This window comes from Dromaius novaehollandiae, chromosome 20, assembly GCF_036370855.1.
Source record: "Dromaius novaehollandiae isolate bDroNov1 chromosome 20, bDroNov1.hap1, whole genome shotgun sequence".
Lineage (NCBI taxonomy): Eukaryota > Metazoa > Chordata > Aves > Casuariiformes > Dromaiidae > Dromaius > Dromaius novaehollandiae.
In genome coordinates this window covers 13,976,877-13,999,351 of record NC_088117.1, presented here as the reverse complement: position 1 = coordinate 13,999,351, position 22,475 = coordinate 13,976,877, and the positions used below count along the sequence as shown (strand labels likewise).

The window sequence follows — 22,475 nt, the reverse complement described above, 5'->3', positions numbered from 1 at the left end:
AGACACGCAACCGAAAAAGCACAGACACCAACTTACGTGTATCAACAGTCTCCTGGATGGGGATGAAGCCCACAGGTAACGTGTCCTTGATATCAATGAGCTTCATATCAACCAAGACATTGCCTAAATGACTCTGAAGAGAGAAAAAACAGAGTTAACTATGACAACACAACTAAATTCAAACCCACCTTTTCTTGCCCATTGAACCCCAAGATGAACCCCAATGCCTTGTCATTGCATCTGACCGCTGACTGATAAAAAGGTAAGCAGGTACCATGCCAACACTTCAGCTGTCCCCTCTGTAGGAGCTACGCATGATCACTGAGTAAGAGATGCTGGACAACTCCCTACATCTACAGATTCTTACATCTCATCCACAGCCGTAACGTCTGGAATCTCAGAAGAGCAACCAAATTCTTCCTCTTGAAATCATGGCAGTTCCAAGTACCACCAACAACCCATCCACTAAGCTGGTCCCCTTAGTTCTCACACACTCTACATCTACAATAGCAACATAACGTTTCTGTGACAGTAACAGCAGGAAGCATTACGGGAAGACGGTTCATTTAGACACAGCCAAAGTTATTACATGCATTAGCTAATTAGTACTGAATACACATGGTTCTAGCTCCAAAAGCAGGCAAGCTCCAAAAGAGCACGCCATTTGGAATGATAAACTTCATTTGGAATCCATATGAATTCTGAACTGATGCCGTGTCCTATTAATCAAGGCTTGAAAAGCTAAAAACACAATTTAGAATGACAGCCTCGGCTATTGTTCAGAAACCAGATTTTCTTTGCAGTTCTCGTTAAAGCCAACATTGCTGCCAATAATCTGGATTCACGTATGGAAGGAAAACAAAAACACTTTAGTTACTACACAGCCTTTATAAACAGAAATGCAATACAGAACAATTAAAATTTCATCCTAAGCCATCAAACCATGTCAGTGTGTTTTACTGTTACTTGTTGCTAAGCACCTCCCATAGTCTGAATCTGTCAGGAAAAGTATTTCAGCCAAACCTCTGCTCTCCAATTATCGCACTGAACTACTTTAAAATGCATTTGAACCTGCAGCCTTTGAAGTAAGGGCTGACCAGTTCTGAGCATTTCCAGGTGATTTTTTTTGAAGTTCTTCACAGTCAGTTCCTCACGAGCAGGGCCACCACGCCGGTAGCCCTGTCCCCACAGCACACAAGCCCGGCACGCATCCTTTGCTTGCAGGAACGACGGAGGCCGGGCAGCCCCGCGCTGCCTCCGTCCCCGTGCCCAGCTAGCTGACCCCAGCGCGAGCCACGCTGGATTCCGTGAAGCCTGAACGTGTCGGCTAACATGGTCCTGGCACGGCAAGTGTAGATAAAGTGGTCTTTGCTGATTCATCTTTCATGCTTTATTTATCCAGACTGACTGGCTGTGCTACATTAGCATGTAACTTCCAGCTGAACCAGTGATCATTCCTCCATCAACAGCGGACAGGTAGAAGAGATGACTTTGCTAAGTTTGTTAACTATTGAAGACTCAGGAGTCAGTACTGATTCTCTGGCATATAGGTGAGAGAAGAGGGCATGAAGCCTCTCCATTTGTGAGGCGTGTCATTTAGGGCCTTCTAGCTATGACGCTTAAGTACCAACACATGGAAAACATCAAAGTTTTTGATAAGTTATGACCTGTCAAACACTCCAAGCTGTTGAGAACGATCATCCTGAGAAAGAGATACTTACAGACCATCTCCATTATAAAGCCAGTAACTCAGGCGGCTTAACTCTGCTAACTACAAGCTTTTCAGGACAAAATAGTTCCCATTGTTTTGTTAAAAACAAAACATCCCTGTGCCATAAAAGTTCCAATGCAAAGAGCAGCAACACATCAGTGTCCAAGGAGACAAGTCAAGAGCCCTAGATCACTGCTGAAGGTCCAAGGCCTTTTAACCCTCAGAGGTCCAAAGCTGGGCAGCACATCACACCCCTGCGTGGCCGGAGTGGCCTGGGAGGGAGGGGAAGCTCTTGTAGCACCAACCCGGGACCAGGGTGCTGCTCCCTGCGCAAGGGGAAGGAGCCGTTCCCTCCCCTCGCTCCCCTCCTCCTCCCAAGCCTTTAACCTCTCTCCTGCCTTCCTGCAGCTAGAGAAGCAGAAGTGCTGATCAGCTCACAGATGCCAGCAGACCGCTATCAGCATCTACTGATCTCATCTCTGCATCACAAAAAAGCGCCCTTGCATACACAAAACCTACAGCCTTAAGCAGCACCGGCTGCTGTTCTGTTTAACTTGAGCAGCAGAGCATCATCAGGAAGGAACCCACCAGGCAGTTTACCGAAGACTGACCTGCTTTTGGAAATCCGTCCTCCAAAAAGACGGGGAGGTTTTCCCCATCCATGGGGGTATGCCAACAGTGCATCACGGGAGCAGGCGCCCCACGCCAGCGCTCAAAGCCTGGCACCGCGGGCTGCCGCCCAGGAGCTCGCTCGGAAGCGCCCGTAAGCCCAGCAGCTGCCGCCGGCACAGGGCTGCGAGGCAACGCCGGGGCGCGAGATGCAGCAGCTCGTGCCACACCTCGCACATCCGTCAGCTGCACAGCTGAGACCCCGTCAATCCTCCTCCCCGCACTCGCTTTAATTCACTCCTCATAAATATGAAGAGCGTATTCCCAAACCTCGCTGAGCAGATGATTCATGCCAAAAGCCCAACAGGCACTGACTGTGGTATTTACACTGTCTCTGGTAGCCAGTATTTGCTACTACCCTATAATTATTTCTGACAACCTTGCATTTAAGGTAGCCACAGATAAATGTAATACTCAAATGATCACAAATCCTTCTGTTTAATATCTTCCCTACCTAATCTGGGGCTATTATTACTGCTACTGCAGGTACTCAGGGACAAAAAGCACAGTTATTCCAGGAAACAATATTCCCCTCAGCTCTGGAGGTTCATTTTAACCTAAAGGAAGGCAGAAAAGCAGAGGGAATAAAGGTCAAATGCTGAAAATTGGCAGGTCCCTTGGTTTTCCTGTCAAGATCCATGATCAGCAGTTGCTTTTCTGTTTCTGTCATTGCTGAAAGCACAGGTACAAAATGGTATTCCATACTCCTGACAACAGAGTCACTGTGAATATCCAAAACACCAGAGCAGCAGAATTACCCACTAGATGGAGTGCATTCATTGTAGAATTAAATAGTTCCTCCAGAAAAATGGAAGTTTTCACACTACCCTCAACTGGAAAATTAAGTGAACACAGTGGAAGGCATCAGGGTCTCACTGCATGCGGTCTCTGGAGATGTGGGCAGACAACGGCCACCGATCAGATATGAACTTGAGCTCACTAGACACATTACACAGAAGTACAGAGCAGCATGTGCACAACATGGTCAAGTTTTCAAGAATCAGCAGAAAAACAACAAAGAATGAAAAGTTAATGCTACAGAAAAATACATATTATGCCCCTGGATTCAGAAACTAACATTTCTTTTGTCAATATTAGCTACAGCATTTGCTTCTGTATGTAATTAAGAGCTAGAACTTAATCAGATTTGCTAGCACTCAGTGCCCATTGCTAGAGCAGGAATGCAAGGGGGTTGTTGAAATGCAAACATTAACTTCTCTGCTGCTTTTATTGCAGATTTTGCCAGTGGTTTCTTTCCATGAAGAAAATAGACAAAAAAACCCAAATATCCAGCCATTGCAGTTTGCCTCCTGACTCACCCAAACTCAGTGAAATGCCTGCCTGAATTATAATTGGCTCCATAAAATGAATCATCTTATGGATAGGACCGTATCAGGCACAGATGCAAATCATGCAGACACTCAGCAAACCAACTCACATTTTCTTTTGAAAATGATCTCGTGAAGCACAGGTATCGTGTGACCTTGGATTTAAATAAACCATCTTTCCAGAGGTCAGCATCCAAGCCATCTGCTGTTTGTGCAACCTGGAAAGAAGAGACAGAGGGAGAGAGGGGACATGTGAGCCAAGATAAAGTTAATATATGTGCAGTACTTCTTCCTCAGACCTATTCTAATTAACAGTAGCCCGAACTCTCACAGCATCTCATTAGTTTCTTTTCACAAGGTGCAGTGCAAAGAACTTCCAAGAGGAGGTATAAAAAAGAAGTTCTAAAAATACTGTCTCTAGGGAGTCCATTGATTAAAGATACCCTGACAAAAGCTATTCTAATGAGGAAACAGCAGTTTTGGTTACAGTATCCAAACAATAGTTTGGAAAAGTCAGCATATTAAGGCACTTATTACCACCATGCATGCAAGGGCACGCTATTTCAAGCTATAAGGAGGCTCCATTTTGACAAAGCACAGAAGGACCATCTGCAAAGCGACCACCGCATGGACGCGGCCCCAAGGCAGACCAAGAGTTACAGCCACTTGTCCTGCTAGGGGACAAGGCGAGAACAAGTATTTCTGCAAAGATTTTTATCAAGTCTTTCCTTGTGATTTCACACACCATTTTAATTGTGTTTAAAATGTCACTTCCAAGCAGCAGCGCAGCTACAACCGTTACAACAGATTGACAAAGCAAAGCCTTTGCGTTAGTCATCTTTCCAAAGCAGGGCTTGGGGCATCAGCACCAGAATCGCTGCATTTCACTCGCTCAGAAAAACAGGACACGAGCTCAGGTACACCCTTCTGAATTTCCCTCTCTCTTATGAAGTCTGCACATGCAGCTGAGCTCTGGAGCAGACCCAGCACTATGGACTAACACAACCACTTTTCTCAACACACAACAGAGCGCATCTGTTACTTCCCCAAGACCCACAGCTTCTGCAGCTCCTTCCCAGGCCTACTGGGATGAAACCTTCTAACGCACCAGACCAAGCTGCATGCATTGCCTTCAGCTTATTCCAAGACACTGGTGTTTTCCGGGTTAAACTGGGACACAGCTTGCCAGCTAAGCCAACAGAACATACACAGGATCCCTAAGAAATTAACCCTTCCAACAGCGGACACTGGAAACATCTCCACGGCGTGAAATCAGTTCATCAGTCTACAGCTCCCACAAACTCTTTGTAGAGGCATTAGAGGTATGGACATTTCCAGGACTGGCCTAAGGGAGAAGCAAAGAGCAAACCTCAGGACCCAGCACCCAACAGCACCAAGAGGGTCCCCTGCAGCACTAGATATGCCAACCATTCAAGACCAACAGAGAGGCTTCCACTTCCTAGCAAGCGTCTCAGGGAATGGTTTTCTAACAGCCAAAGCTCTTCAGTTCTTTCCGTAATTTAGATCAACTCATTCTCAGCCACTGAGGCTCTGATCAGGTTTTATTTTTTCCTTATTCACGGATGACAAATCTCACCTAACAACATACAACCCTGCCATCTCAGGTCAATGTCTGTTATGTCACAGCTGGTTGGGGACTAGATCCAGATATTCGGCACTGCCAGGACAGGCGTCAAAGAGTAGCAGCTTCAGGATAATCCTGAAGGATCCCACATACTTTTAGAAGCCCTAAAAGAAATCTCCCACAAACTGCTGGCTCTGACTCAGCGGGGCTGCAACAGGCATTCATCAGCTCCGCCTGCCCCTCGGGGCAAGATGCCCAGATCTGCGGTACTGGTGGGGCACTCGCGAGGATGAGACAGCTCAGTCTCTGCAGGGGCAGGCGGAGAAGCCCTGGGAAAACACGATCCACCTCCGTGTCCAGACTCTGCACACACACACACCTCCGCCCCCCGCAACCGACCCCTACTTCGAAGCAGCGGGAACGGGGGCAGGCGGCCCCAAAAGCCACGGCTCGACTTGCATCTCGCTGTCCGTCATGTGCACAACCACGGAAGCCAAACCGGGGAGGAGTGAGCACCACTGCACGGCTGGGCCTTTCTCTGAGCTGTCTAAGGGGCCTAAGGAGTTAATAATGCTATAAGCACCTATTGCTAAGGAATGCCTGTAGCAGCATTATGTCCTAAGGAGATAAAATGCCGAGCATGCAGATGGTGCCAGGAAAGTAAATTCCAATGAAAACAATCTGTTGATGGCCAAAAATTCGGTAACACAGCACAAGCTGCGAGTACTTGCAGAATGCTCCGAGAGAACCATGTGATAAATGACTACAGCAAATAGCCTGAAGGAGTTACAAAGGGACACATGTAACTTCAGGGACAAATCTGCTCAGACAAGCTCAGGAAACTGCCTGATCTCAGTATTATTTTCACAGAAAAGCAATAGAGGAATTCTGGTCTCCAGGCGAGAAGCTGCTTCCACCAGCCAGAAGGCAAGGCCTAGTCGCTCACGGATGTTAGCAGCAGTGCCCTATACGGACGTGCACACCTGCACAACATCTGTCCACTGTCCTGTCTCCAGTTCAATCTTGCATTCAATTAAATCAATGGCAAACACCACACTGAGGGCAAAGAAAAATCCTAGGTCCTCCACAGGAGAGACAAATGCATGCACAGGGAAAGGGAGGCAGGAGGAGATCCCACCTCCAAGGCCATTCGAAGGGGATCAGCACGAGGCAGCACTCCCTCCTAGGAGAAGGGGTGCTCTCCATTAGCAGCGGGGGCAGCTGCTGCTTGGTGCAAGCTGGTGAGAATCCCTGCCCCGAAAGGGTTTTTGGCTAAGGGAGGAGACAACAAGACAAACGCAAGGAGAAGGGTGGCAGAAACCCTATCACCCATCACACTACTGCCCGGCTGACGGCTCCCAGCAGAAGACTCTAACACGATCTGAAGCTATTCAGAAGCACAACCGAACTCTGTTTAACGCCTTTCAGACAGGGGCAAACTCTTCCACCGCTGTTCTTCCAAGTCTGCAACATCACTGAATTGAGTAAGACTTTGGCCCCAGAACACTGATAAAAAAGCAGCTGACATTTTTTTTTGCCGTTTGCACCCGTGTTTTGTTGAGCAGAGACTGTGTACGGAGCGCAGGAAGCAAGAGATGTGTGCTGACAAGACCCTCCAATTACCCAAAGTGCGTGAGAGAAAAGCATGTTTATCGTCTGATCAGCAAAGGGAGCAAAGCGCATTGGCTGTTCTCTGCATTCAGGCAACTCCTAGTCACAAGGCCCTGCTCAGCTCATCCCCCCGCATGACACACGTGCGGCTTTTGTGGTCAGGCTTCTGCGAAGAAAAATGCAACAATTTTAAGTGGTAAAATTTTAAAACAGGATTTTGCTTTTTTAATTTCTTCAGTTCAGATCTCTCTCTTAAGGTGCTTGTTTGAGGATATATAAAATCCATATGCACTCTCTCCACTAAGGGTAAGCCAGTCCTGGTAAAAAGATATTCTGAGAACGGACTGTTTAAAAAAACAGTACAATTTAGTGGACGTACAGGGACCCTCAGCTCGAACTCCAGCCCTTGTTAGAAACAGTTGGAGAGACTACAGCCAAATGCAATCACTTTGTTAAAGAATACAGTTCGAGTCCTGTGTTTTAATTTTTCCCATGTTAGCCAGTTTTCTCTTCTTTGTTCCCACATGGAAGGTACTCAAAACTTAACAGGTAACAATAGTCCTAGTCTGAAATTGTAAAACGGACGATACATAAGTTGCTGTTAAATGCAGTTTTTCATCTAACCTCTAAGTTTTAGGAATTTTATATGATACTTACAGCAATACTAAGTAATTTTTTAAGGTGGAAGTGCAGTACTTAAGTTGATACCATCTCGCTTAAAACTAACTGCCCAAAATACGTCTGAATCACAGTTAGCTGAAATGTAGGAGTGTCCCCCAGGGCAGGCAAGCAAACTGCAATCCCAGCCTCTTCCCAACAGCAAAGCCTAGCAGCGTTTAAACCTTGACTTAATGATGCCAAAAAATCCCTTTTAGGGAACAACCTTACCTTCTAACTAGTCAAATATCTAATAGAAAGACAAGTTAATTTCCCAGTAAGTCATGAAATGAAGCATTCAATTTATCTTTAGAGACTTGGGAACATTTCACACTACTCACTAGAAAGGCAGCTCCCAGATTAAACAGGGAGGTTTTCCTCTCGCACAATCCCACTTGCTTCGTGTTCTTGACAAAGCTGAGCAGAACCTTCCTTGCCCATGTTCGCCCATGGCCGCGGAGCACAGGGCAGCTTCGTGCGTGCCGCGTCTCGTGCCACCCGCGCGGGCGCACGCAGCAGGGTCGCAAAGCCGGCGCTTCCCTGCCAGCAACCCCGCGGCACCCACGGGAACCTCGGCCGAGGGCGCAGCTGAAAACAAAGCCGCGTGGGACGAAGGAGAGGGAGCCCTGCCTGCAGGCACCAGCACCCGAAACAACAGCCACCTCCGCTTCTCCTCCCTGGGCCCTGGGCTCTCCACCCCCGCCCCGCCAAGACCCGCGCGAAGCACAGGGCACTTGGAACAGGACGCCGGAGACCCAGCGCACAGCCCTGGACTCAGCAAAAGGGTCTCTAGGGAGAAGCAGGTCAGACCCTTGGGGTTCTCCAGACGCTTCTTCACCGAGCTGAGCTGCTGCCTGCTTGAAGCGCTCGCTCCCCTGCTGCCTGCCCTGGCCACGCACGAGGCAAACGGCAATGCTACTGCAAAGCCGTTCCAAACAACGCAAGCAGCAGAGCAAAAAGCAGCTGCGGTAGCACCTCACCCAGCTCCAGGGCCCCACTGAAACGCCAAGCAGAACCATTCCTGCTTCTACTGAAATGGAACAGTCACAGGCACCAACCGCAGCAGTTAATCCTGTATGCAGTGGCCCCATATCATCCTGCTGAAGACTTTCTCCAAGCCTGGAGAATGTAAGCATGCACTGACTTGTCAGAAGACTCATGGGGAAAGAAAATGGAGTAACATAAACAGGAAGCTTCTTACATCATCTGCCGGGCTCCTGCAGGCAAGGAGGATCCCTGCTGCCCTTCAAAGTGCCTGAGCAGCCGAGCACTCCTTCGCGAGGGGAACGTGCCCTCGGTGCGGCAACGCTAGAAGGGAGTCTGCCTGCAAAGAACGAGGCAGACCTGTCCTGGCAGGAAGGGCACCAGACAGCTCCAGCTCACCATCTTCTGTGCTCGGAAAGATGCAAGGAACATGCAAGACGGAGGAGACAGCACTCAGCACTGAGACACCGGGCAACCAGTGCTGCGAGCACACCTACACCTCCCGACCACGCTGCAGCGGGCAGTGGGGTGCTATTCCCCAACACCAACTGGCTCTGGTTTGGCAACTGCATCCCGACGCTACGAGCTAAACCCAGCCTGCGTCAAAATCACAGCCACAAAGACTGCGGGAACAACGCGGGCTGAACAGCACCACAGCAGAAGTGTGCCGCAGGGAGGCTTGAGACCAGCAGCAGCTGGGCTACTTCCAGCTTCTTCCCACCCCCTCGTCTGCCCCAGGTACCAAAGGTGGGAGGAAATCCCCGCACTCATGAACCCTCCAAAAACATGACTGTGAAGTGCAGCAAGATGCTCTGCAGCAAAACACAAGCTCTATCAGTTTACAGTCTGTGCCAATGCTGCATGGTTACAGCTGGGCCCAAAGGTCCCAGGAGAAAGAAGGGACACGAGAGAGAGCAGCAGAGGAGAGGGTCAAGGAGGGGTGACAGGACAGTGAAGCAGGAATCTGGACAGCCAGGCTGACCACCCTTTAGCAGCTCACCTGGCACACACCCAGTATTGAAGACAGACAATTCCTTGTGGGGCTGGGAAGGAACAGCACTTTCTCCTCAAAGAGCTGGAGACTTCTGGCATTTTTGCAGCCAGCAGTCCAGCAAAGACATCCCTCAAGCACGTGATACCAACAGACTTGGCGAAAGTGACCCCCAGAAAGGAAGGCGACATCCCCCAGCCTGCTTCTCCAAGCGTGGAGCGACTCAGCTGCTGCCCAGCAGCTAGCGTGATGGAGCTGGCAACCGCAAGACGGTCCTTTCGCCAGCGCTGCCCTGCGGGACGGGCCTGCCGCGGCCACGCGTGCCAGGGCAGGCAGGCGGCCGGCTGCCGAGGCACTGCCCGCCGAGCCCTAGAGCAGCCCCCAGGCCGAGGGCACTCTGCCTTCCACCCGCGGAGCGGAGCAGGCGGCCAAGCCGGCTGCCAGCCCTCCGTCAGCCACGCTGCGGCGCGGAGCCACCCCGCTCCTGTCCCCAGGGTCCCTTCCGCCCACCTCTCCCCCCTTTCCTCCCCACCCATACGCTCGGTCTTGCCAGTTTGGGCAGATTTTCAGGAATCTAAGTACAGACACAGTCTGTATATTTTGGCAAAACCAAGTCTTTACTGCTTCAGCTATTAAAAGTACCGGCTAGTCACTGCGAGCGTCAGTAGCTGTTTTCTAAGCAGACACAAAGAGAATAGAGATCGATCTCTGGATAATCAGAAAACTACTGGGGGGAAAAGCCTCCCACCCGTTCGCCAAGATCCCCACGGGTTTGGCACCTCTGCCCTCTGCTCTGCAGCACTGCCCACCTCCAGCCCGGACGGTACAGCAGACCTGCAGGGCTCTACGCAAGCTCGGCAAACGGACCAGGCCGTGCTCCCAGGCAGTTAACATAAACCTTGGCCATAGCACGAATGTCCTTGCTTGCTGGTTTCAAAAAGGAGCAAAGGGAAAAAGAAGGAAAACAACATTGTAATGTTTGTTTACTGTACAAAGGATATGAATGAAAGGAAAACTGGACAAAACCTATAAATAATATATCTGTCTCAGAAATGGAGAACTGGGTACTTCTCTTCACCGTCACAGAGCTCAAAACCATCACTGAAACCGCCAGATGTCAAACTGAGGTACTTTCCCACACAACTCTGAACTCACCTGTAGAACTGAATGCTGCAGGATGCTGTAGCAAAAGGCAAAGTGATCAGATACCTACGGAGACTGCAAGAATATCCCAAGACAGACGGGCGTTAACACTTTCCAAATGATGTTGATTCTCCCTTTCAGGGTGCAGTCCGAACCTCTGGTGATGATGGCTTTGCGAAAAATACTCCTGGAATGGAGCTGCCGCAGCTGCCTTCGTCCAGGCTTTACACCCTGAAGTGGCAAGCAACTGCTAGTGTCTCACCAAGGAAATCGCCTATCTGGAAGCACAGAGCCTGCGACTGCTTAGGTCCACGCGTTGCCCAAGTCTCAGAACATGCCACAGACTTTTTCCACTGCACTTAGAAGTTCACTTCTGCCTATCTGGCTTCATGCCTTGAGAGAGTAAGGACTGGGTCTCATAGAGGTCACGGGCAAGTGGCAACCCTGCATACCACGTACAACTACAGAGTCCCGACTCGTGCGGAGGAGCACATTCCCAGACACCCAGACAAGAACACAGCCCCGCGTGTCACCGTCCTCTGGGTTTCGGCACAAGGGCGTCCCGTTACGCCACGGTGGCACCTAGAGCACCCGTGGAGATGCGGCTTCTCCCAGGTGGAAAGGACACAGACTGCAGGTTGCGAGGTCCACACAGCATCCAGACAGAGTTGGACTACTGATGTGCCACACAATAAGGCTGGAGGAGAAAATGGGTGGAAGTCAGGCACAGGGTACAGCAAGTGCGGACAGCAGGCGCTTCACCATTGCCTAGAGCTGGACTGCTGGCCCCTGGGCCAGAGAAGAGCTCGCTGCAAGCACGCGGGAAGAGAGAAAATCCGAGGAAAGGCAGCCTTCTCTCTGTGCCCCCTCGGAGAGCGCGACCCACATTCACAAGCATTATTACAACACCACCGTAATTGGATTAAGCCACCACAGGAAGAACCTTTTATCTTGTTTAGTGTGAACTGCGTTCGTTCTCAAGCTCCCTATTAAACCATAGGCAGGCCGTCTGGGGTGAGCGCTCTCTCTGCCCAGTCATTTAGGCAGAATGCAATTCCGTTATCACAGCTCACATTGTCCCATGCTCCTTTATCAGAGCAAGCAGCTAATTACACAGCCCGGCTCATGCAGGCAATCAGCACTCAGAAAAAATGCAGTAAATGCAAAAAACCTTCTGGGTCTCTAAGGAGCCTTTTCACAACTCTCTCCCACAACATCCTTACTTGAGCCTGATCCATTTTCTCCCCTCTCACACTGCACAGGCTCTGCTATGACCCAGAGCTGTAAAGGTGTGAGCAAAGCCTCAGTTAGCTGGCTTCCACACCTGACTACCCAAGTTCCGTTGCAGCAAGATACGTAGAAAGGTAAGCAGATGGACTATAGACCAAATCTTCACATAAAACTCTACATGATTAGTGTTTTATGATGTTTCACTGGTTGGGCCACTAGCCTATTTGGGCGGGGAGGGAATCATGCTATTTGTTATACAGCAACTTATCCAAGCAATCCAAGGAACAAGCAGATGTTAAACACTGACCTCCATCTATCCATTCAGATATGTTTATGCCTCTCATCATCTCTACTGTATCCAGCTGCCTTTCCTTGCTGCCCAGCCTCCCCCCAGTGCCTAATTCAGGGGTTTGCATTCTATCCATCAAAACTGTCCCTGCGATTTCAGCTGATGTGAAACTCTGCTTTCCATTCTGAAGCTTCTCATCATCACTGTGCAGTGCTGATATGTGGGATTAAACAGCTGATGCGGGATCCATCTATTCAGAGATATAATTTGTGCAATACTTACGAATCCTTCAGGATGAATGTTACTAGGATTATTAAATTTGCATGCCACACTGGCCAGCTGTTTCTGAAAACCCCTCCTCCAGGTAATTACGCTCCTATGGAGTAGCACAGATGAAGTAGCATGACTGCACCCACAAAACTCCGCGGAGGGAAAGCACTGCTGTGGGCTGAGAGGTGGGCAGCTGTATATAAAATTAGTTCTTAAAACACATTCCTGAAGGTACGCCCTCTCTGGAAATGAAGCTATTCCCAGCAAAGTAAAACCTCATTAATACAGAACCAAAGCTTTAGCAACGGCAGCTGAAATAGCTCTACTTACTACATCATAACCTGTCGGTGCTCGGTTCCGGGATGCAACAACGCCAACACCTGTGATCGGATCCATCGGCAAGTCAGGCAAAGCATCTGAAAGGTCTCGCACTTCAGGCATTATGGACTGATCCTGAAACAAAAGGAGCAGAATTAAAGGGCTGCTCTGCAGCATACCCCAGAAGAATGTGCAGAGCACTGACAGCCTGCATGCATGCCACCGTGCCTGTGCTGAAGCACAGCGACAAGACTGCCAAGTTAAACACAGGGTTAGGCCAGACACACCTTCTGCATTTTCATTTGTTTTTGATAAGTTACATTTGTGCAAAGCCTGATAGGTATGGAATTTGGGCCAATAGCCTCTTCTGAGATTAATTTTACTGTTTCCAGAATATTCAGCATGGGCTGGTCTCCATCTAGCAACAGTAAGAAAACCCAGGCTCATCCCTCCACTCCCAATAAAGAGCAGATTTCATCCCTGAGTCGGGCTGGTTAAAGTAGCTCTGCCATTTTAAGCATCACGAAATCTGCTCCTACTAGCTTCATTATGAGGCTCCCCATCCCCAAAGGTGTTAAACAAGCCGGGGTTCCCCCATGAGGCTTCGGTCCCATCACACCCTCCTTAACAAGGCCATTTTCACGTAGCAGCACAGATGTATCTGGCGCTGTATGCAAAACTACGCTTGCTGCAAAGAGCCTGAACACCAGGGAAACACAGATGAAGCAGCACAGGACGGTCTGATGCAAAGCAGACAGAGGCCTTGAAAAAAAGCTGAGCATCTTCCAGGAGGAAAGGGAGGGCATCACTAAATACTTCGGGTGAGGGAGATAGGCAAAGGGGGTAGAAGAGGACAAAACTAACTCAATTAGCAGAGATGCTGTTGCAGGAAGCAGGAGGAGAGGGCGAGAGCACTGCTGGGGAACTCGCAGAGGAGGAGGAGGAGGAGGAGGAGGAGGAGGATGGGGAAAGGCGGCACAGCCTCAGCATGTGGTCTCCTGCCGAGGCAGCCAGCCAGGGCAGGTCTCCGCTGGCTCCCAGGCAGGACCGCCCCGGGAAACCGCCCCCCACGCACCCAGATACAGGGCAGCGCTCCGCGTAAACAAGCGTCACTGCTGAGCAGCCAGACAAGCTGTGAACCAGAGCCACCTAATTCAGCTCCCTCTTCGCAGCAGTTAAACCCCAACATTTCTAGGCCATGAAGATGGCTGGTTACTTACTGCTTCTAGAAAAGGCAGAGGTGAGTGCTGGTGCCAGTGGGACCTGGGTTTACACTTCACAGTGCCCAGTCTGAACAAACATCGTGCTGCAGGCAACAAAAAAGAGCAAGTCTGGGCCCTGTGTAAACAATAATACCACGCAAACAACCAGGCTGTCTAAAGCATCCAAACCAACAGAAGCCAGTGATCAGTACTGATGAAAACACAATTGCCAATGAACCAAATTCAGGAGAGAGTTGCTTCCTCACCTAGACGAGCATCCAGAAAGCCCAGAGCCAACCGAGGTGGACCCACTTTGTCCCCTGCGCAATCTAACTCCCAGGGCACAACCACAGGGGCATCCTGAACCTTACTTGCCCATTCCCCCTCCTTCGCAGCAGTGTCCCCATCCCCAGCGTCCGCGAGGCACGCGGAGGTCCTCGACCCCACCGCAGAGCCCGCACAGAGGACACTGCTCTCACGTGGAGCTAGATGCAATTCAGACAAACTGAACCCCGCTGCATTCCCACACTGCAGCCCACGAGCTCCTCAAAATACCTTGCAAATAGTCCAGAGAGGGCCTAAAATACGCAGGACTGAACAAACATAATGTGAATTTAATAAAGAACTTACAATCTGTTCCTTGTATGAATGCACGCTTTCTGAAACTTTTCCAAGTTACTCACAATAACTTGATGACTTGTTATTACGCACTGGGAGGAGCTGGGAGATAACAAACGCTGATACTGGCTTCTGCGAGGTCATTTTGGACTGTGCTACAGGTAACTAATGCTATTCCCTAACGTACTGAAGAAAAACCCACAGCAGATTTCAGCATTATTGCTGCTGTACTGAGGGAAAGCAGATCTATTCTCCAAACACCTCCTACCACCAGCAAACGCGTCCTCCGGCGAGGCTCCCTCTCCCGCTCCCTCTCCCTCCGCGCGGCTCCGCGGGGTGCCGGAGGCAGCAGAGCGTGCTCCCAGAGCGGCACGGCCGAGGCGGCACGCAGGAGAGCAGCGCTGGCGTGTGCCCCGGCAGCACGACCATTTCACCTCAGACGGGATCAGAGCGCCCCTGCCCCTTTCCAAAACCCTGGAACCACCCAGACAGATGGGAAGGAAACACCCTCTGCCCCTTCCCTTTTGCAGCAGCGCTCACGGGAACAAGGCTGAGGCGGGACGCAGACTCGCCAGGGGATGCATCCGCAGCCCAGGTTCCCGGGGTGGCTTTGGGGACAAGCCGAGAGCCTGCAGCAAGCCGGGGCCGGCTGACGGGGAGCGACGGGCCACGGGCTGCGCCCAGGACGAAGCCCGGCCACGGCGGGAGGTGGGTGCTCGTAGCGGCACCCCGGGGACAGCTTCGCAGAGGTGCGTTTCTCATCCTGACACGCATCTCCCCGGGCTGAGGGGAAGAAAGGCACCTTTGTGGACGAGGTGCCACGCAGCCAGCAGCACTAAGCTATTTGTGGGGGCCTGACTCAGCGCGGCAGGGGGAGGGGAGAGGGAACTCCATCAATCCTCACTTTGTCACGGCTCACACAAAGCCTTTTTATGGCGGTAACAGCAGAGGCTAAGCACGAACGAAACAGGGCTTTCTGCCTGGAGATGGCAGAAGATCGAAGCTGCAGATGTGACGGGCCCAGAGGGCAGCGAGCGGGTGACAGGCAGGGGCTGGGCTCCTCGCGGCTGCTCCCGCTGCCCAGCTCCAGGCACGGTCGCCCCTGCTCAGCTCCAGACCGCAGCCAGTCCCGAGAGCCAGCGGGGACGGGGAAGGAGGGCCTCTGTTTGGAAAAGTAACAGCCAGACCTGTGCGTGTGGCGTGCACCCTGGTCCTGCTCTGGACTGGGGCAGCAACGGTCCAGGCCCGCGCCCCTGACGCCGGCAGGGCCCGTGCGCCCCTCCTGCGGCAAGGCTTAGGGGTGCAGGCCGGGGCTCCCCCGCGCTAGGCGTGTACAAGCGAGCTGTGGAAACCTGCACGTGGATACGAGCGGTCATCCACTAAGGACGACTTCCCATTTTGCTGATGGTATCAAGCATGCATCTGGAACAGATGTGAAACAGTAGAAACCAGTTTGTACACACAGATGAATGTTTCTGTGAACTCTGCACAGGTTAGAGAGGAGTTTCTGGCTGGGCAGTCACCCAGATGAGGAGCTACACTTCACTTCTCCCTTGGAGGCATCTGCAAAGTTCAGTTTCTCTTCTATCATGTCTTTGAACTTAAAGTTTAAAAACAAAAACAAAAAAACAGTGAAATAACAGACTGCATTAAAGAGCAGGATTCAGTAAACACTCCTACTAGAAAGCCTGTTATTTTAATGAAGTTCTCTTTAAGCAATGCAAGTCTGACCTATCTGCCGGCCTAACACCACGGTGGCCGAGAGCTCAAACCAGCCGAGCAGGAGACGGCCTTCCTCTCGCCTCCGTGTTCACCCCCGTTCCACCCGCTGCAGGGCTGTCCTGGGAACGGCCCGAAACGGTCGGAAGAACATTCCTGCAGTTATCTGGGGACATGCTCCCGGGAGGTGGTCCTCGGCCACCTCCGCTCACAGCCCCCAAGGCAGGAAGGCAACCGGATGCAAGCCCCAGGGCAGGAAGAAGCTCCCAAACGCTGCGGGGCCACTCGGACAAAGCGAGCGGGGAAAGGACGTGCCTCCACCAAAGAAAATAACTGCCTCGTGCTGTTACGAGCATCCTGCCGGCAGCCGGGGATGCCCTCGGGACAAGAAGCAGAGAATGGGCTTTTGATTCACAGTGGACACGTGGCTGACTTTATTCTAAACATCTCCTCCGACTAGCTGCATTTATCTGCCTCCTCTCCTCCCGGCACCAGCCGGGGAGCGCAGGCCGCGATGGGGGCTACGGGGATCTCGATCCCTGTCTGCAGCAAGGGGATCGCTCCTTGTGCCACACGTACAGCCGGAGCCGGCTCGGCCCCGCAGCGCTGGGGAACGGCCGCTCTGCTGAACTCGCAGCCAAAGGCCTCCCCCGGCACGCAGCACGCGGTTAGGGGAGCCGCGGGGACTGCCTTCGCAAGGCTCTCCGAGGAGCCACCTCCGTCACCTCCTTCTCTTCACCCTCTCCCAAGATACCGGCCTTAAATGCTTTTCCCCCCTCTCCTCGCTCTGCGTGGCACCAATCCAGGCCCGGCTCAGCAAGGCTGGATACAGCAGATCGGGCATCTTTGCAGGTGTATGGCATAGAGAAACCTGAGCTGACTTGGTACCTCCCCACTGCCAGCAACGCTGCCCAAACAAGCTACATCTGCGAACCCCTCAGTACCTGGCCAGCGCAGTGGAAGATGGATCTGTAGCCTGAGAGGCAAACAGATGGGTACATACTCTCACGCTCTTCAACAACAGCGGGGAACTCTGTTTGCATCAGCAGCAAACTCTACATACGGTTGCAAATTGTTGCACTTACGCCAGTGTTTGATCTTCCTTGTGGTGACCCGAGAACACAGGAAGATTCCCAGTCTGGAACGACAGGCAGGAATAGCAAGAATGGACTTTCCTGGAGCAAACGCAGGCAAAACCGCCCCGGTCCATCAGTAATGAAGCAAGGACCCTTGTTTCAACACAAACGCAGACCGCTCTGCTGGCCACGCTGCACGGAGGCTGGGTAGCAGAGGTCCGTGTCAGACGTGCCTTGCAGCGAGCCGAGCCTCCACGCAGAGCAGCTAACCAGCTTTCCAAAAGTCTTTGCAGCAGGAAGCTCTAGGCCAACAGATCCAGGGCCTTTTACACAAAACAGGGGAAGCGGCCTTCTGCCCAATTCTGCCACCTCTGACTCCAGAGGCTTTGTCAGACTACGGGCAAACGACGGGGTATGGATAGGGGGAGGAACGGCCCAGGAGCTGATGCAGACAGCATGCAGCGATGCTTTGTCAGAAAGCCACACAAGCGTAATCTAGCCACAGAATCTGGGTTTGATCCATCACCACACAACGCTCACTTTTGTTCAGATCCGGGTCCACCTACCTGCACAGTATTGACTCCCAGCACGCACACTGGCTCTGCTCCTGAGACGATCTTCTAACACAGGGCCCTCGTTTCCCTGCTAGCGCAACACACACTGCTGACTGTCGGAAGCGGGAAGCTCCGGGTAGCCGCCTCAGCCGCCCGAGCCTCACGTGGTCCCAAGATGTCAAAGTCTATCCTAGCCCATCACCCCGAGGATGGCCGTTCTGCAGTCCGTGCCCGCAGTTACACATCTCCCCTTCTGCCTGGCTTTTGGGACCCCCCTAAGATAGTCTGTTTACTTTTTTTTCTTCCCTGCACTCTTGCATTCCTGGATTGTCTCTCACCCATTTTCTTGCTACCTCATCTCTGCTTTTATTAGTTTATCCTACGCATATTTTTTGCTGGCTCCGCTGTCCATTTCGGGTATTCCGTTAGGGTGCTCTGACCACACACACTGCTGTGCTTTGGCTGGGACGCACACAGCAAAGGGATGCACTTTCAGAGGTGACTGCGCTATTTTCTAGAGCGCTTTTCCTTCCTGGCATTCCATTCTAACAAATCAGACAAGCTCACGAGCAGGTGGTGCACGAGTGGATCAGGCCTGATGATGTATTTGCTAAAGAAACATCATGCTGCCAGCAAAACAGGTCAAGTTCTGAAGCTAAACAGCAAGGGAGTTATAAAGATAATTGTTGTATTGTTTCTTCCTCCAACTACAGCCCTACACTTTGACACTCACTTGCTTTTCCCACAGGCAGAAAAGTATGAGCTGAGGCAAGACTGGAAAAAATCATCAATTACCTCACTAAGCTCCTGCACCCTATAGGAACTACTTCTATTAAACCAAAGCAGACGCATTGCTAAAACCTTCATTCACACGCTCAGGTTATCCCTGCATCATTTTAAAAACGAGGTAACTACTACTGGCACAACGTGGCTTGCTTGGAACTGAAATGGATGCGTATCTCTGCATGTCCAGTCCACCCGCCACCTCAGCGTACGCACGCCCAGGCAGGACATAGCCCCAGCCAAATATCCATTTCCGTTCACTGAGTAGTTCAAACCACTCAGTTTCGATCAGAAGAGCTGGAGACCAGGACTGGACATGCGGTCCGTGCTCTAGAAGCCTGGATGATCACGAGCACCCAGAATTTCAGCTTCCTGTTTCACCTAAAACCAAGTCACCTCTGAAATCACCTCTACACCAAGCTAAAGATGCACTCCCACCCCTGAGACAGCTGCCCCCACATCAGTTGCAAAATCTCTACAATTTGAGACAGAACTGAATGGAAACAGGAACTTAAATAACAGAATTAGCCAAATTCAGACCTTGCATTACTTCTCAGCAGTTCTAACTATGGACACTAATTTGTGAAGTGTCCTATTTCAAACCAAAATAGACTTCCCTACACAGATGACCTTGCACCAGGGTAGCAAAATTTAAATGACATTCAGTTCATACACCTGCCAGGATAGAAATAACTGAACAAGTCCCTGGGGGTTAAAGGAACCCTTAAGCCTGGGATTCACTTTGTCAGAGAGAAGTGTGCACTACAAAACAGAAATATTTTGTGATTAGTTTCACACCTCCAGAACCTCAAACTAAGCTTTCACCCCAGTAGGCTGAGCAAATCTAATGGATAAGGCTATTTCAGCTAAAAATTACAGGGACGATGCTGAATCGCACTGCTAACTTGCCACATAACATGGCAGGCTAGACACAGGTATATATTAGCGTGCTCTAACTCAGCTGAAATAAAATACAAGATGGAGAAAAGCAACTCTTAACTTGACCAGCCGAGCACCTGCTGAAGCCCAGCTCGCCTTTCAGCTGAAGCACTCAGAACTTGTGCTAACACCATCGAGCTGTGAATGTCCCCGCCTAAAGAAAGCCCAGAAAATACTGAAGCTCAGTAGATCGTTATGAACCTTTCCAAACACTAAAGTGAAAATTCATGTCTTCATAACAAAAGACATGACACAGGCAGATCGGTATCATTGCTCTGGTTAGCACACGCAGAGAGAAACAACGCACGTTATCACCTCGGGCTGTGCAGAGACCTCCGGGAACAGGTGGGGAAGATGGGCAGTCAAGTGAATCCATATGAGAAATACTTGCAGCACAAAAACAAAACGAAACAAAAAGCCATTTTTTTGTTATTTCCCCTAACCAGTCACTAACAAAGCTCTCAATGAACTCTTCACGAGGTCAAGGTCGCTAGGACTTCGTCACATGGCAGCTCGGTGAAGCTATTCCTGCAGTGACCAACAGACCCAGTGAAGTTACCTGACCTTACTTGCGTGAAACCAAATAGCTCAAGACCGAATAACGCAGCCACCTGCACACAAGGCTGGCAGTGCTGAAAACAAAGATTTCCTCCGCAAAATGCGATTCTAAGCACCGAACAAAGCACCAAAAGCAACGGGCACCATGGTCTGTGCCTGATCGCAGGGCGCGTGGGACCAAGGGGGAAACGCGCCGTCGCCCGCCTCGCTTGCGGCTCCGGCCGCTGCTTTTGCGGCTCTCAGGAAACCGAGGGCCCTGCCCGCCCGCAGGACACGGGTCACGGCCCGCGGGCCAGCGCCGCTCCGGGCACGCAGGGCGGACCGGGCCCCCGGCGGAGCGGAGCGGGGCGGCGGGGGGGGGAGCGGCCCTCGGGGTGACCGGGCCCCGCCCGCGCCCCAGCGCCTCGCCGCGCGGGGCAGGCGGCGCCGCCGAGGGCCGCCCCGAGGCGCGGCAGGGCCGGGCGCGGCGGCAGGGCCGCGGCGGGGCCGGGCGCGGCGGACACTTAACTGTTGCCCGTGCGGCTGGCGGCGGGTCGCGGCTCCCCCGGCGCAGGCAGAAGCAGCTCCTCATCGCCGGCGCGGCGCGGCAGGGCCCGGCGGGAGGCGCGGCGGCGGCGGGGGAGCGGCCTGGGCCCGGGCGGAGCCGCGGGGGGAGCGGCAGCCACCAGGCCCCGGCCCCGGCCCCGGCCCCGGCCCCGCGCGGCGCCTCACGCGGCGGCGGCGGCGCTGGCTGCGGCTGGGCCCGGCCGGGCGCCCCTCGGCAGCGGCGCGGCCGGAGCAGCCGCAGCTCGGGCGCGCCCCGCCGCCGCGCAGGCCCCCGCCCCCGCCCCCCCGCTCCCAGGCGCCGCCGGCCCCGCACCGAGCCCCCCGCACCGGGGCGCCGAGCCGGCTCCGGGCCCTCTCCAGCGAGGAGCGCCGGCCCCCGCGCCCCCCGGCCCCCGCTCACCGCCATCCGCCGCCCCCCCGGCCGGGGCCGCCGCCCGCTCCGAGGCACCGGCCCGAAGCAAAACTCGCACCGCGGGCAAAGGGGAAACTTGATTTTCCGTTTTCGCTGCCCGGCCTACGTCAAAGGCACGCAGGAAACGCACGGCGCTCGTGGGAGAGGGGACGCGAGCTCGGAGCTGCAGCACCTGGAACTGGACCGAGTTCATAAAACCCCTGCGCTCCCGCGGTACTGCTGGGGCAGCGCTTCCCTGAGGACACCCGCCTCCCTCTGCAGCACCCTACGTTAACTAGGAGAAAAAGCAGGACTCTACCTTTGAGGGAAGGTGAAGTACAGCTCTTATGACCCCCACACTGCAAAAAAAATACATACACTTTACAGAGAAAATGATTAATCTGTTGACTTCCACTTAGCTGGAAATCTCTGTACAATTTCTCCTGGTTAATGTTCTGCCCAAGTCACGAGCTATGGTCTTTGAGAGCTTTTGGAAGATGGGTGACATCAGAAGGAGAAAGAGCTGAAGAATTATAATTCAATCAATATAACCTCAATTATCATTCTGAAACAAACTACATCTAGGAGATAAGTAGCAGCTGTTGTAGCCTGATGAAGAACAAACTGTGTCAAACCAATCTGGTTTTCTTCTTCAACAGAAAACAGCCCCTGTGTTTGGGGATAAGCGGTTCTGAGAGCTATCTTGACTCCAGCAAGATACTGGATGTCGTCTCTCACTGTGGCCTGAAAATCAAGCTCAGGAAACATGGTCCAGAGAGTTCAGTACTTGCCAGGCGGTTGGATAGCCAGGAGTCATTAGCGGTCCCCCCTCAGCGTGGAAGCTGTCTCCAGCTGGGGTTCTACAGAGCTCTGCTTGTTTGGTACGGTCACATTTCAGTGATGAAAATGAGAACATACTTACTATTTGCATCATCTGCTAATTTAATAGCATAACCTGGAACGGCAGCATAGCCTATAGCCATGTGAACAGCTATACTGCAGCCATACTGCATTCAGTTTTGGGCACCTTACTTCAAGAAAGATCAAAGATAATCTGAAGAGCAGTGAGATAGATGAAAACACTGAAATCAGCAAGACTGAAAGTGCTGGAGTTGTTAATCTAAAGAAAAAACCTGGGGAGAAGGATGAGTTAAAGGAGGAAGGGAAACAAGTTAATTTTTAAGTACATTAAAGAGGAGGGCAGCAACCTGTTCTCCGTGTCCTTTGTGGCTAGATTAAGTGGTGGGTGTGACGTAGTAAGATTCTGCAAAGATACAGGGAGAAACTTTACAATGGCAAAGAA

The 22,475-nt window shown here is 51.9% G+C and overlaps 1 protein-coding gene across 4 annotated transcripts in view; it reads right to left on the bottom strand.

Annotated features, from left to right (window-relative positions):
* MVB12B (multivesicular body subunit 12B) overlaps nt 1-21,410 on the bottom strand; it is a 72,542-nt gene extending 51,132 nt beyond the window's left edge. Inside the window, exons 1-5 of one of the 4 annotated variants that reach the window (XM_064524003.1) lie at nt 21,182-21,410; nt 14,007-14,092; nt 12,799-12,921; nt 3,819-3,926; nt 37-133 (exon numbers count right to left, since the gene is read on the bottom strand). In XM_064524003.1, coding sequence (XP_064380073.1) covers nt 37-133; nt 3,819-3,926; nt 12,799-12,921; nt 14,007-14,092; nt 21,182-21,386 — 619 coding nt within the window. In that variant the 5' untranslated portion in view covers nt 21,387-21,410. Of the gene's footprint in view, nt 1-36; nt 134-3,818; nt 3,927-12,798; nt 12,922-14,006; nt 14,093-20,743; nt 20,883-21,181 lie in introns of those variants that run through there. The other 3 variants (XM_064524006.1, XM_064524005.1, XM_064524004.1) reach the window with 3 other exon arrangements.
* Between the last annotated feature and the right edge of the window lie 1,065 nt (nt 21,411-22,475).